Source organism: Lissotriton vulgaris, unplaced genomic scaffold (assembly GCF_964263255.1).
Source record: "Lissotriton vulgaris unplaced genomic scaffold, aLisVul1.2 SCAFFOLD_2264, whole genome shotgun sequence".
In the NCBI taxonomy this organism is placed as follows: Eukaryota; Metazoa; Chordata; class Amphibia; order Caudata; family Salamandridae; genus Lissotriton; species Lissotriton vulgaris.
Window position 1 is genome coordinate 18692 of NW_028254859.1, and position 16140 is coordinate 34831.

Consider the following 16140-nt stretch of genomic DNA (forward strand, 5'->3'; position numbering starts at 1 on the left):
ACCAAATGCAACGCCGAAAACTGATTGAAACCCACTTGGGGCTCGTCATTGGATGTCAATAAATACATCAGTGTTTTTTTATCCGCAGAGAGGGAGGGATTCAGTTCTTATAATACAGTGCCAGTAATCCCCCACCCTATTAAATGTTTGCTGTCACACCCCTTTCGATGCAAAAAATGCCCCAAGAGCAGATATCAAATTGCAGTGCTTTATCTGCCCTGTTAAAATAAAAATAATTTCTATATCGTCTGTAATGTGACAGAACATCAGCACCACAGAAGACTGGTGCAACAATGTGAACTTGCAAACATTGCTCATCTGCCAGCTTTCTGCAGAGTTCAGGCTGTGCGCCAAAGAGTCTTTCTTCAGTGTCACCAGGATAGACCGGTTTATTGGACGACTGGGATACCCGCTTTGTCATTTCTTTCACTGTTGCATGCATTCTGCTATCATTTCAGAATCCTTAGCTCACAATGCGTGAAGACACTCATGGACATGGGAAATAGATTGAGGGGCGTCCTAATTTCCAAAAGACAAGAAAAATCTGGGAGCAGAAGACCTAACAATGCTCTATGGCAAAAAAGCTACACGTAAAGCTAAAGCTGGTCTTAAAATGCTTCCATCTAAAGCGAGGGAGCTGTGGCAAGTGGTCTGTGATGACAACGAACAAAGAATGGCCAGACGAAGATTTGTGTATGTTTGACTGTCATAGTTGTGTAGCCCAAACCTCCCCGAAACGGTAGCGGGCAGGGTTGAAAGATACAATCCGAGAGTAACTATGGGTGATGGGTTCTCGTAGGAGAATTAGCATATGTGCTGTGTCTCAATGTAGTGCTCTTTTCCGCCCCGTTTGATATTCCTAGCTGCCCTCTCCTGCTCCGCACCTTGTCATTTGGTCCTGCATTCCACCAAGTGCCGTTATTGTCTTCCTGACCCTATGATGTTTATGACTGATGTGATGTTTTAATTACGCCTGTACTATTTCATTACCTTGTAACCTGATGTGCACGATTTTCAATAAAGGTCTTTGAAAAATCAAAAAAAAAAAAATTAAGTGCTCTTTAAAGAGCTGGGTGTCCAGTAATTGCAGTATTTTGCAGATCTGGACTCGGTAAGGTAGAAAGAGAAATTGTTACTTTATTTACTTGACTAGATTTACAAGTTGCAGGTTACATATCTTACACTATACGATACACCATATACCCCCTCCTCTGCCAGCTCACAATCCCTCAGATACGAGTGTGTATCAACCCCCGGAACATGTGCTTCCAGCTCCTGTGTGGAGGGTGCACACAGCTGATGTCCATCAGAGGGTTTGCAGCCTCACCAGGATATTAGCATCAACCTCAGAAGCTTAGGTTTGTTTTTTTGTGGTGGAGAGGCGGAAGAGAGGCTCACGTCTCCACCTGGTCACCATCAACCCGCGCTTGAGAATCCCTCTGTTTGCTGGTGAGAGTAATGCATGAGTCTGCTACCTCCTCAGACCTCTACCCTCCCCTCATGTAATGATATTTTTTCCAAAGTTGGTAGGTTTGAGGCCCATGAGAATAATATTTATGTAACCGTTTTCCAAATCACTTCTGCACCAATTGGGTATTAGCAAGTTTTACATAAAATAAAGTATAAACAGCAATCCAAAACCTAATTCAAGTCATGATGGATTCAGAAAAATCATAATTTGGAATCAATTGAAGTGGATGTGAAAAAAATGGGTCTCCCAAGAGAGAGATCAAGTTGAATTTGCCATCAGACAATGTGCGATTTACCATTGTTGACTTTTTAAGTCTGTGTTTCCAGGTGTAGTGAATTCTTACTACTGAGTTCTTGTTATCTGCCTAAGGTGGTTAGCGAGTTGGCTAGATATCTATCGTTTCAAGCAAACCATTATTTGCATGTGATGTAGCAGATTTTGTCTTGATATTTGGCTGAATGGGAAGCCAATGTAGCGTTCACAGTTTTGTTTGTGGAAAAAAAAAATTGCAATGAAGTGTATTACTGCTTTGAGTTATCACAGCTTTGAGGTTACCAATGGACAAACTTCCGGAGCCTCGACCTCGGAGCAAACAAACACACAGTACACCCACACATAACATCAATCATCACATACTGAGAGGTCTCTCACTAGCCATAACTTCACAAAATACATATCACACAAAGGAATCCTCAATGTGTTTTATTGCATATAAGTTTGTCATATTTTATCAGCAAACACACACCTATATGTATCACAATCCTCAATAAATACATTGAATAGTAACAAAATGTAAAAAAATGAACGTTAATTCAGATTTAAAAAACTTTAAAAACTTATCAGCCTTTTTCTCAAAAGTAAGCAATCATAAGTACAGCTCATGTGGTCCCTTTCTTGAGGGCTGCAATCATTGCAAAGTTCCTAAAGCATACGAGACCATAAGTGTTTGTTTTTTTAAAATGAAGGAATTCCAAACAATGGGATTACCTTCCTCAAAGTAATACGTGCCAACGTGTTTCGACCTTTTCAGTAAGGGATGTGATTTCTCAGGTTGGTATCCAGCTTTCACACTTGGACACTAAATAAAAACAATGCAGTAATCAATATTGATAATCCATACCTTGGGTGTGATAAATAGGAATCAGGAGCCAGGACATCACTAGATTAAAGTTGAAAAAAAGTAAGGAGTAAATAGTCTAAAGAAGGTGAACAATATTCCTTCATCACAATGACTAACCACCCTTCAATGGAAAAGGGAATTGAAGACCCATCTCTTGGGAGGGTACTACCTCCCCACACAGTAGGAACTCAGATGTAACCTACTTTATGTAAGAAATCAGGAAATGTATGCTTGGGCTGCAACCCGATGTTCATTGATCCATTGCTCTCCAGCTAGTTTCATACTATACAAGTAGCAAAATACACACATTGATACATATATAAACATTAACCATTCAGTGCATATGCAGGCATCTAGGCAGTTGCTGATCACCCCTTCCTGTTATTATGTATTCCTGTACAATGATCAGTTCTGTATTCAGAAGGGAATACGTGATTAGGCGCACCGTGAAGCACTTCACCTCCATACTGACTTTGGAGGTGCAGGATACTTCTGGCTTACTCTGGGGGATGTCAGTGGCTCAATGGTTAGAGCGGCAGACCCTGATGCAGAGGTCTAGCCCGGGACCAGGGTTCAATTCCCCGCCTCGGCGGGTCTTGGGCTCAAAATTCCTGGGACCTGATAATTCTCGCCTTGGTGCCTATTCCAATCATGGAGTCCCACTCTGCAACTCTGGGCAAAAGCTTGCTTAATCTCCACAACGGCCCCCACAACGCTAAGGATGCCTGGCTTCCACCTTGGGGGTGCCCAGGAGTGGACGCCTCACAGGGAAAGCCAGGATGGGTTCCACAGCGGTATTCGTACAAGCGCCTTGAGACCCTTGCGGGTGAGTAGTGCGCTATACAAGTATCAATTTACAATTTTTTTATATCTCCAAGTTCGTAAAGTTCTGCACCTCCTTGAAAGGTGAGGTTCGAGGATTACTAAACCCCAAATCCATCCAACCATGCTTGGCTCCGACCCTAGGTGGGCATGGTACCTGGCTTGCCAATGCTGTGTGGCAAAAACAAGACCTTGACCTTCACTCAGACCAACTAGGTGAAGTCTTAAAGTACCACAGTCCCCTACATCAGTTTCTGGCTACAAACAGCATCTAGACAACAGGTATGCGAGATGTGTTTACACTATGTTGCCACCCATTTCAGACCACCACATGCTGGAAAATGGCACCCAAAAATATTAAAATATTAAAATTGTACCTCCGGGAGAGGAGTAGCAATAGCTGCACCTCATTAGTAGCACCTCCAAGCAACTCCATTGCTTGGAGGTGCTCAGTGTTGGTGCATATTTGAAGTATCGTCGCTTTTAGCGAATTCCTATGCAGTATTAGTAATTTCTTGTTTAACACCATGTTGGTTTCAATTGATAAACCACATGAAACATTAACTAAAGAAAGAATCCTAAGGGGGCCAGCCGATTCTCTACTGCTGGGATCAGGTGCATTAGAGATGAAGTGCATGCTGTCTAATTAAAAAAAAGAGTGCATTAAATCCACCAGTACCAGTCTCCAGCTTTCTGAACCTTTGCACTAGAGTGGATGCCTCCCTGCCTGGCACAATCCTGGGACTACAACAAATGCATGATTTTAGATCTGTTTAGATCATTAATGCCCAGCCAATAATCATGGTCCGCGCTAAAGAGTCATACTATCAAGCAGTCACAGGTTGACAAAGAGCCCCAGAACAGCAGCGCGGATCACAAATTCTTGAAAGAGGCGAACAGGTCGGGTGCTGGAGATCGCTGCAATGCTTGAAGCTGTGGATACACAATAACCAAGAACTGCTGTGAGCAGATGTACAACACAAAGTATGGAGCATGCAGTCACATGCACAGCATATCTTTAAAACAGAGCTCTCATTAATTGGTGAAACATATGATAGAAGATTGGCAGCTGTCAACAAAGGGAGTTTGAAGCGTCACAATAGAGAACAGGGACAAAGACTGAGTTGAGTATGATGTTATTCAAAATACTCCGGTGCAATTGAAGCTCCTGTGTAGACCGCTATCTATCAACAAATGTAGGATGTTTATGACTCCCATGCACTGTTATTATCAACAACAGTTTGACTAATGTCAGGTGTCACATCTGTAATGGTGCCAACCTGTATAGGAGAGGGCTAGAATCCCAGAGACCGCTGACCCAGATAATTGTGATGTGTGCCTCCTCGGGGTTCATTCTCCTCTACCAACATATACTCAAAATGTCTTAGCTCACCCCCTCAGCCTAACAGTACATTGTACAACTATGCAACAGGAAAGACTCTCAGAGAAAGTCCCAGATAGAGAAGGGGAGACACTGGTTGTTCTGCTAGATACAGAGAACTTAACATATTATAGAGCATGTATAGTATAGCAATCAAGAGAGCCATTTAAGGACCACAGAATTTACTTACATCAAGTGCATCACTCCAACAATGTTCAAGTTGTGTTTTACTCGATTTACCCTTGAAGAGGGCATCTTGACTCCCCTTCTAAAACCTAAAGGCCACTCTTGCACTCCTACTGCCAGGCAAGTAAGTATATGAAGCATGATCAGCCTGTGGACCTGGCGACTAACTTTCCACCACTCTTCAACTGTGATATTCTCACCTTCGAAGGCTTCCTGTTGCATACCAAGGACAATGGTTCGCCCATTTAAAACTATACCAACGTGCTGTGTTATCAGGAGCCTATAGGGAAGGGACTTATTTGACCAGGTACTTCCAACAGCTTGGGCTTACTAGGTGTAGAGAAAGGTTATATGTGATTTCCCAGAAAAACGATTTCATGGAATACCTTTACTAAGGAACTATTTCATGGAAATATTCAGAATGAAAGTCAATTACCTTTTGGTAGAAATTAATTCATAGTATGTCTTTGTGGTCAAACTTTTTGAATGTATATTGTAGAAGTGGAAATGCAAAGGTTACAGGTCTTACTTTCAGAAACAGTTTGTAGGCGACATTTATTTCATTGCTTTACTTTAGGGACATAAATCCATATTTATATCTTTTATATTGTTAAACACTTTACAACCCCAGCGCTACCCATAATAGAATTTTAAAAACCCTCACCAGCCATAAACCCCACCCATCTTACTTATGCCTACTACACCTTCTGGGGTACATGCTATTAACCAGAACTGTCCAGGCATCTCTGTCCTGGATCTTTCAGTCTGACTCCAGGTGTAACCCATTTCCTTGCAGTCAGCCTCGAGGCCTTGACTCCAAGTGTTTTGTGGCCTTCCTCTTTTCTTTTTTCTTTCAGGGTTCAAGATGAGGACTTTCCTCGGGTAAACAGAGTTTACAACTAATCTTTTACCCCGCAGGGAATCCCAACACAGTTACAACGACTGCATTGTGATTCCGCATACCATTACCACCCCTACACTACCACATCTCAACCCTAAAAACACCTTTCTATTCCCAAACTCAAGGTACTCCTGACCCCTAGAATCCCCTCATCACCCTAAACATTACCCATCCCTGAACCCTCCCAAAGTAGTCCGAACCCCCACCTAAGTTTGATATCATTTTGGATTTTTCTTAAAATGGTCTTGCCTTTAAAATGTTTCCTTTAATTCTCGATTTTATTGCATTTCCTTAAAATTGCCTTCCCTTAAAATTAGGTTCTAATGTAGTTTCTCAGTTTTCGTTTTCCATTAATTCACAAACCTAAGTCAAGAATGTCAAAGTGACAGGGTTGTCAGACTAATCAGCCTACCAGAGACTTGCACTACAGTATGTTTAACCAACAACTCTATCACTAGAATGTTCTAATTTCAGACATGCCAAGTCGGCACTCAAAATCTGGATCGGATTCTATCTTTGTGGGCAACCCATTCTAGCCCCACTGAAGGATTGCAAAAATACAGAGACATACACACCACACACAGTCACACACATATAGAGAGGTCCTTACATGCACCATGTTTATTTTGAGTGTTATGAATTAGAGTTTTTTTCCCACAATTTTTCTATTTAAAAAAACAAGTATGTTCATTTAAGTGTGCACTCTTTTGGTTGTAAGTCACTTGTGTTTGAAGTGCAGGTGTTTTCATTGGGACTATTGTGACATCGCAGCAGTGAGTAACTACATTTTAAAAGTGCATTGGAGAGTGACCATGAATAGGGCAACACACTTAACAGAATTAATCCAAAAAAATAGATTGAAAGTTTATGCATGACAACTACACGGCCTTAATAAATGCAACCTTGTGACAAATAAGTACATTTGCAAGTATATTTGTCACTGTGTTCTCCATTGCATGCAGTATCGAGTGACACTATAACTGCTTCAACATCTCATGTCATGAACTAGAAGTAAACAACATTTAAGTCATTCTTACCAGAGCTGTAGATGCAAGTGTGGGATCTTTCCCCTAGAAAGAGATAGACAGCATGTTTAGATAAAATGGTTCTTTTTTTTATTTGATTGGCATTTGAATTCTGAAAGTGGTTTGAACGTATTGGTATATTCATAGAACTGCGGCTCATTGTTGCTTTCCCTCAGTCTCACTTAGAGCTGGGAAAATATGTTCTGTATTCCACAGTAAAACCCAACATGGAAAAAGCAGGCATATTTCACAGCAATACATGAACCACAGGATAACTACCAAGCCTCCTTTGAACTGCCTGTCATGTATTAGTCCATTATGTGGATCACATATATAGGACAATTGGTGAGTGGGCTTCCATTAGCCAAGCAGAAAGGTCTAATCACAGACTCCTTTCTCTCAACCCTTCTTACCTGGGCCACGGCATTTGCAGGTGGAATATCATAAGATAGGCCCCTGGTGGCTAAATCGGTCTTTCCTTTTCGTATCGTATTCTGGTTTTCCTTATTCCGTTCAGTTTTTCTTCTCTATCATTGTTCCTCCCCATTCTTCTCGCCCCATTCGTAATTTTATCTACTCTGTCTGTTCGCCCCCATTCTTCCTTTTTCCCATTTCCCCTCATCCCTCCCTTCCCATGCTCATATCTGTAGATTAGTCCATCTTTGCATCTTTCTACCTTTACCACCTTTCCCATCTCCTAAGCTGGCCCTTGCCTTCATGGGAAAGTAGCCCCCTTCCAATTCCTAGCTCCAACTTTTCTCACTCCTTGTCCCTAAACAAGATGTCCTTTCTGTAGTGAGAAAAAACAATGACATTAAAGACAGAATCACTGAGGTTCAGAGCTCCAAATTAAATCAAAAGTTCTTCTTGGATCATGCTCCTCCGTGTTCCAAGGGAGTGCACATTTCTCCTGCTGGAGGGAGGAATACACGTATCAATCCCCCTCAATGGCTCTCGATCAACATCCAGCTTCACTGATACCTGAAAACACTCCTCACTTATTTCCTTCAAAGACGAGCACAAAGCGAGTACAAACTCCTTCTCCACAATTAAGAATTTTAGGCCAGATGTACAAAACATTAGCTGTGACCAACCCTACGATTCGCTACATCTGTGGGTTTGCAATTGCTAAAATGTTTTTCCATGCATACTAAATCCATTTTAGGAGTCAGTAAAGTTTTACCGGCTCCTAAAATGGGTTTAGAAAAGCTTGACATTTTGCTATCGGGAAAGGGTGTGTTGCAGGTATCTCTCCTAAACAACCAAAAAGACAAAAATCCAATTTGTGGAACTGAAGATATTGAATATCTAAGTTTTTAGGTAAAGTAGCCAAGAATCAAAAATGCTATTGGGGGATATCTGGTTGCGCTGGACTGGGACAAAGTCACAAATTCAAGCCGACCGCGATGCGACACAGTTGAGTCAGGCTGAACAATGTACCTTAAATTCTGTATGCCGAGCGTTGCGAGGATCCGCGTCCAAGATGCATGCATCGCAGAGCAGAGGTGATGCAGCGGTTCCGAGATGGGGCGAGGCTGTAGTGCATGGTCCTGATGTGTGGACGTGGAGGATGCTGATGGGGCTTGCGATGCGAAGTCCTTTCCTTTGTCAAGGATGCGAAGCACAGCACAGGCAATGCAATGATTCAGATGAGCCGTGAAGCTGCAATGCGGAATTTCGTCATGGCCATCAATGCTGCCGTCGACGAGGGATGTGAGTAGCTTGCGCCAGGAAAAGCAGGACGCAGTGGCAGTTCCGAAGGCGATGCATCAGTCCCAGATGCGGGAGGCTGTGGCAATGCGAGCATTTTTAGCAATGAGTCTAATCCAGGCAACAGTGGTGATGCATCGGTTCGGCTTTGGAATGTGCCACTCCGCCGAAGAGATGCGTTGGTTCTGCTCAGGGATGCATTGCTAAGCAGAGAAGATGCATTGGTTCTGCTGGCAAGCACCTTAGGCTCACTTCCAAGGGTTCAGGACTTGGGTAGCAGCACTTTGCAGGGTAGACTCACGGATGTCAGAGTCCAGGTGCAGGGATTGGAAGTCTTTTACGTCCCTGAGACTTCAGATCAGGTGGTCAACCGGCTAGCCCTTGGGGTCACTCTGGGTTCCCAGGTCAAGTGATGCAGGTACAGTCCTTACCCAGACAGAGGGCAGCAGGGCACCACATCAAAGCTGTAGTTCAGCAGAGTGGCAGTCCTTCAGCAGCACAGCAGTCCTTCTTCGTGGCAGAGTATCTATAGGTCCAGAAGAATACTGACGTGTTGGGGTCTAAGATCCAGTACTTTTACCCAGTAGTGCCTTTGAAGCGGGGGAAAATTCAAAGACAGGCCTTTGAGGTGCACAGAGGCCCTCTCATCCTGCCTTTGCTCCTGACTCACTATAGGGGCTTATGCAACAATTTCTGTGGGGACAGGATACAGCCTATTCAGGTGAAAGTGAGGCTGGGTCCAGCTTCTCCCTACCATTCTGCCAGGCAGGCCTATCAATTCACATCTATGCTCCCACTGTGTGTTGCTGTCTATGGGAAATACACAAAACCTATCTGTCCCCCACACCTGACATGTGATTAGAGACAAGCAGCAGGAACAAAGAACCAAATGTACAACACATTTTAACATTTGCAAACGACCCATCTGGCCTCTATGACCAGTACATTGTATTATCCCAACCCTATTTTGCAAGTTAGTAACCTATTAACAATTCGCTATTAGGAAGGGGCGTGTAAAGGGTATCCCTTTCTAATAGCGAGTCGCACTGGTATGAATTAATGTTTTGCAACTGACTGCGATTGCAAAACATTTGCATATTACCACGAATATCAAATTGGTGGTAAGCCAATTGCAAACATGAAATGGTCCCAAGGGACCACTTCCCCACGTGAATTGCGGCTTCAACATTTTTTCAGAGCAGGCAGTGGTCCCACGGACCACACCCAACTCTATAAAAACGAAAAGAAAACTTTTCATTTTTAAAATGCAGTCCATTTTCCTTAAGGGAAAACGGGCTGTATTTAATAAAAAACATAACTGCTTTATTTAACCCTTTGGGTGCTCATGACGGAACTATTCCGTCATGAGAACAGGCACTGAAAATCCCTCTGCTGCAGACAGCAGAGGGATTTCCTTTTTTTTTGTCGTCCTCTGGAAGTGGGGAAGAGCTTCCCTAACCTCTTGGCGCGCTGACATCATTGCATTGAAACTGAAACTTAGTTTAAGTTTCATTGTTTTGGTGCTCGTGGGGCTATCTCAGCCCCCTGAGCACCGAAACACTTGGGAGAGGTATCGTTGGTGAAGGAGGGATGAGCGACCCCTTGGGCAAGGGCCTTTGCTCCCCTATTTAATTTTGCCACAGCTAGTCTTCCTGCCCCCGGGGGGCATAAAGCAACCTAGACACCAGGGATTCTTTCTTTCTGGGACCAGGGGTGGGGGCTGCCCACAATGGGCATACCAATGCCCCCACCCCGCCTTCCCAAAAGAGGCAAAATACTTTCTGCCCACTCAGGAGGTAGATGGGGCAATAGCCCCAAGGCTCCAGGGTGGTGGCTTCCCGTAATAGGCATGCGCAATGCGCCCCACCCCAAACGAAATGCTACAGTCTCTCCCCTTCCTGTGAGGCAGATGGGGCAATGGCTCACTAGGCACCAGGGATTTCTTTTTCAAAGATCGGGCACCAGGGATTATTCCTATTTATTTATAAGTAGGGGTGGGGGCTGCCACAAAGGGCATGCCAATACCCCCACCCCCAAAAAATTGCCACAGTCTTTATGCCCTCCCGGGAGGCAGATGGGGCAATAGCCCCTTATCTGCACCGGGGGGGGCGGGGCAGAAAGCCCACTACGCACCAAGGATTAGGTTTTTTTTCCCCAACGTTCAGGTGTGGGGGGCTGCCCAGCATGGGCATGTCAACTAACCCACTCCCCCAAAAAAATTGCCACAGGCTTTCTGCCCCACCCCTAGGAGGCAGAAGCCCCTGATTTGCCCCCCCCCCCCCCCCCCCCCCGGGGCAGAGAGCCCACTAGGCGCCAGGACTTAGGACTTACAATGCTTTTTTATACGTAGAGGTGGGGGCTGCCCCTAACCCCCCCCCCCCCCAAGAAATATCCACAGTCTTTATACCCCCCTTGGAGGGCATATCAGGACAATAGCCCCTGATCGGCCCCTCCCCAGGATGGCAAAAAAGCCCACTAGGCACTGGCATTTTTTTTCGCAAGGTGCCTAGATGTGGATTTTTGGGGCCCAGCGTAGCCGGCACCTAAGGGAGACCTAGTAAACCTTTTACATTTTCGAACTAGACATGAAGGGGAATCCAGGATGGGGTGCCTTGTGTGCCTCTCACCAGGTTGTGTTACCCAGAATACCTTGCAAACTTCAAATTTAGGATTGAAAAACCACATTTTCATCACGTTTCTGTGATGAAGCGTTCTGGAATCTAAGGGGAGCAATAAACTTCCACTAGCCCAGCATTCCCCTAAGCCTCCTGATAAAAATGGTCTTTTACTTGTGTGGGTAGGCCTAGTGCCAGTGACAGAAAACTGCCCAAAACACAACATGGACACATCACATTTTTTCCAGTGAAAACTGACCCTTTCTTGGGAATGTGCCTAGCTTTGGATTTTGTACCCTAGCTCAGCCGGCACCCAAGGCAACCTAGCACACCTATACATTTTTTAAAACTGAACACCCAGGGGAATTTGGGATATGGTGACTTGTGTGGTTCTCACCAGTTTGTGTTACCCAGAATCCCTTGCAAACCTCAAACTTTGTAAAAAGAAAACACATTTTCCTCAAATTTCTGTGATGAAGTTCTTAAATCTGCATGGATCGACAAAATTCCACATACCCAGCATTCTCCAAAGTCTCCCGATACAAATGGTACCTCACTTGTGTGAGTAGGCCTGGTACCTGAAGCAGGGAAGGGCACAAAACGTATGGCGGAGACATCAAAATGATCTAGCACAAAATGACCTGGCTTTGCAAGGGGGAACCTGCGTTTTTTGCCCCGGGCTTGCGGCCATCTAGTGAAACCTATCAAACCCACACATTTCTGAAAACTAGACACCCAGAGGAGTCCAGGGGAAGTATGGCTTGTGTAGATCCCCCCACGCTTTCCTACCCAGAATCCCCTGAAAACATCAAATTTAGCTGAAAAAATAAAACATTTCTCCTGTTTGTGTGATAAAGTTGTGGGATCACCGTGCTGACACAAATTCCCTACCACCCAGCGTTCCCCCAGGTCTCCCGATACAAATGGTACCTCACTTGTGTGGATGGGCCAAGCGCCCGCATCAGGCCAGTACCCAGAACATAATTTTGAGACATCAAAATAGTCCAGGGGGGTATGGCTTACATGGATCCCCCATAGTTTTCCAACCCAACGTGAGGTATCATTTTACTTGGGAGAACAAGGGGAACGCTGGGTGGTAGGATATTTGTGCTGGCACAGATCCCACACAAATGTGTGGAAAAGTGAATTTATTCAGCTAAATTTGAGGTTTTCAGGGTAGGAAAACGTAGGGGGCTCCCTGCAAGCCATACCTCCATGGACTCCCCTAGGTCTCTAGTTTTCAGAAATGTGTGGGTTTGGTATGTTTACCTAGACCTGGTTTTACAAGGGGGGCATCTGCGTTTTGGCCACGGGCTTGGCGGCCATCTAGGGAAACCTATCAAACCCACACATTTCTGAAAGCTATACACCCGGAGGAGTCCAGAGAGGTATGGCTTGTGTAGATCTCCAAACGCTTTCTTCTGTCTGTTAACAGGCGAAGACACTCGGTTTGGTATGCTGTTCTGTCAAGGACTACAACACCACCACCCTTGTCCGCTGGTTTAATTAGAATGTCTCTGCACTTTCAGTTCTTCCAAGGCTAGTCTCGGTTCTGCTCATATTGCAGAAGGGTTTCTTTTCTTCCATTCTCGTAATGTTGTATCAAGCCTGTTCAAATGTTATCACTTCCACTGCGATAAATCAATCATTACATTTCTAAAGCGCGCTACATACCAGTAGGGTCTCAAGGCGATTGCATGAGGTGGTACAAATGTGGTTTCAGTACATAAACCTGTCCCCTCTGCGGTGTGGAGCGTTTGGGTGTCTCCTTCCTTTTCAAAAAAATCCTTAAGCTTCAGTCCTTAAGTTTCCTAAAGATGTCTGCTAGTTCCAATGGAGACAGAAGAAACTACTACCCCCTGAACTATGACCGCACTGAAGAACTGAAACAGGAAATAAAATCCCTGTTGGACACAGCTGAACCATGAAATCTTATTACCAAACATGAGGCAGACTTTCCCACTACCAGTGAAGGAAAAGTTCCCTACTTCTATATACTGCCTAAAATGCATAAAAACAAGACACCGCCACCGGGAAGACCAATCGTTTCTGGCATTGGTTCCCTCCTCGAGCCACTCTCGAAATACTGTGACTTCTTCCTCAAAACCATGATGCAAAAACACTGACACCTACTAACGTCACACCAAAAGCCTACCGGTTCTTTTGAAAGAGATCCAGGTAGATGAGACCACCATTTTGGTAAGCTTCGACATCGAAAGCCTATACACTAGTCTCCTGCAAGACGAAACCCTGAAAGTTCTCAGTAGAGCTCTCAATGACACTGAATGGACACAACACCCCCAAACATTTCATCTTGGAATGTGCCACCCTAGCACTTAAAAGGAACTACTTTGAGTTAGAGTGCAAGGGGTACCTTCAAACTGGCGGCACTTCCATGGGGAGCATTTTCACTCCAAGTGTGGCGGGCTGTACATCTTCGACTTTAAGAAATTAATTCTGGGTGAAGGCAACCCATTCGCACCCTACATGGTATTTTGGAAGGTACACATTGACGACATCCTTGCCATCTGGCAGAGACCAGAAAATAAGTTAATGGAATTTATAACCTGGAACACCTGTGATAACAATTTAAGGTTCACCCACTCAACGAGTAGTGAGACTATGATATTTATAGACATAGTCATCACTAAACAAGATGGGAGGTTGGAGACCAGGACCCGACACAAGCCCACGGCTAAGAATAATCTGCTAAGATTTGAAAGCTTACACCCGAGAGCCCTCAAAGAAAATCTACAATACGGACAGTTCCTTTGACTGAGGAGGAACTGCAGTAAACTACAAGACTATCGGGACCAGGCGGCTGACCTGACCAAAAAGCTTTCAAACAGGGGTTACCCTGACCATATATTACGTAAATGCCAGAAACTTGCAAGAAACAACCACGAGAGGCCCTGCTGGAGGAACATGTCAAAGCTAAGAAGGAATCACCACTTAACTGTGTAACATATAACACTATCTAATCAAGTGACTAGATCAACAAACATTGGAGTATCTTAGAGACTGGGCACTTAAAATGGGAAAACCCCTTGTTTTCCTACAAAAGATCCAGGAGTAATAAAGACACACTAGTTAATACTAGCCCAAGACTAGAGGAACAAGAACAAAACACACCAGTACTTAGCGCATGGGGCCTCCCCAGTGTCACGGGTCACTATCCATGTGGCAACGGTAGCGTTTTCCATTAAACCACTGCTACCAAAACAGTCAATCTTAATTCAGGCAAAGTGTGGACACAAAGGGCTCACACAAACTGCAATAGCAGTAACGTTGTGTATCTGATAACCTGCCCATGCGGCTTGCGTCATGTGGGTATGACAGGGAGAAAAGTGAAACAAAGTATCTGCGAACATCGCTGCACAATCAGGTGCAAAAAAAATCACAACGAAACTGACAGAACACTTCCTCCAAAACAACCATACCACTAATGACATGAGATGGACAGTGATAGTAGTGAAACCAGGCCAGGGAATGACAACGATTGTTTGAAAAGGAACAGCGTTGGGTTTATAGATTAGCCACTAACACCATTGGCTTGAATGATAATATTTTATGGAACACTTAAACATAGATGATCTAGATAACAACACCTAACTCTCCAGCTCTGTCCACTACCCCTGTGACTGATCAAGATGAACCTTAACAAGTATTGTCACATGGATACTATGGGGGTGATTCATTAAAACTCAGAATCAATGTCTTTGACAATAGGCATTTCCAATAAAAACTATTACAGACATATGAGGGTGGTATCAACCAACATCTGACCCCCTTTTTTGTTAAAAAACTTCTATGCAATGTGTAGGAAATGGGACCCCCGGCCGGCCAGGGCTTGCGCCACAGCCAGTCAGAGACCGCCACTCCTATGTCAAGACAACCCCTGCTCACCCTCTAGGTAACGCGGCGCGAGCAGCCAGGCCTATCTCGGAGGACATGTGTGAAGAATTTGCGCACGCACTCACCAACAACAACGTCCAGGGCCTCCCACAAAAGGAACTCCACACAAAGTATATATGAAAATAGTTTTTGTATTAAGAAGGGCACATAGGAACACACACTTTACAAGGTGCCAGAGGCACGGGCAGGGTTTACACGGAAAAAGGTACAGGGCAGGGCCAAGGGGCCCCTGCCAGGGGTATGCACATGATGGATCGGGCATTAGGACATATATCAACTGGGAGCTTCCTAGAACTAGCAGTAGAACTCACTCTGACCAGGAATCACATACAGGGGACATCGGGTATTCAGGAGGGAAGGGGGGACAAGGTACATAACATAACAGGGGCACTCTTAGAGGTGCAACACAGAATACTCGCAGGGATCACATAAACCTTCGTAAATAACTGTCAACAGGCCAGCTGGCCTTTCTGGGGCTAGGACGCCCCAAAGTCTCAATGTCAGGAAGGGCTGCAGGTACCCCGGGACAACCTACACGTGGCAGCTGCCCGCGAAGTTCTGGGCAGCTGAGGGACCTCGTGGGAGCCTCACAGGCTCGGGGGAATAATGGTGCCATGAGGGAGCCTCTAGGACTCCAGGACAAAGGTGCTGGGCGGAGCCTCGCCGGCTCGAGAAGACCAGGGGCAATGGTGGAGCCTCTCGGGGCTCAGGGACACGTTGGAACCTCTCGGGGCTCGGGTCAAATGGGCTAAGGAGGAGCCTCTCGGGGCTCGGGTCAAATGGGCTAAGGTGGAGCCTCTCCGGGCTCGAGAGACAAGGGGCAATGGTGGAGCCTTTCGGGGCTCAGAAACGAAGCTGTGGGCAGGCGGGGTCCCCCCTCGGGGGGTCCCGGCATCACTGGGGGCCCCCACGGACCTCCGAGCACAACAGGAGGATCATTCGAGGGGAGGGGCGGGCACCGGCAATATGCCCCGGCGCCCCCTCCCATGTGCAG

General features: G+C 45.2%; 1 protein-coding gene across 1 annotated transcript in view; it reads right to left on the minus strand.

Annotated features, from left to right (window-relative positions):
• Positions 1–2164: 2164 nt before the first annotated feature.
• LOC147659387 (ecto-ADP-ribosyltransferase 5-like) overlaps positions 2165–16140 on the minus strand; it is a 170200-nt gene continuing 156224 nt past the window's right edge. The window contains exons 4-5 of the mRNA XM_086951778.1: positions 6919–6951; positions 2165–4346 (exon numbers count right to left, since the gene is read on the minus strand). Of these exons, the coding sequence (XP_086807904.1) occupies positions 4249–4346; positions 6919–6951 (131 nt within the window). The 3' untranslated portion in view covers positions 2165–4248. The remainder of the gene's footprint in view (positions 4347–6918; positions 6952–16140) is intronic.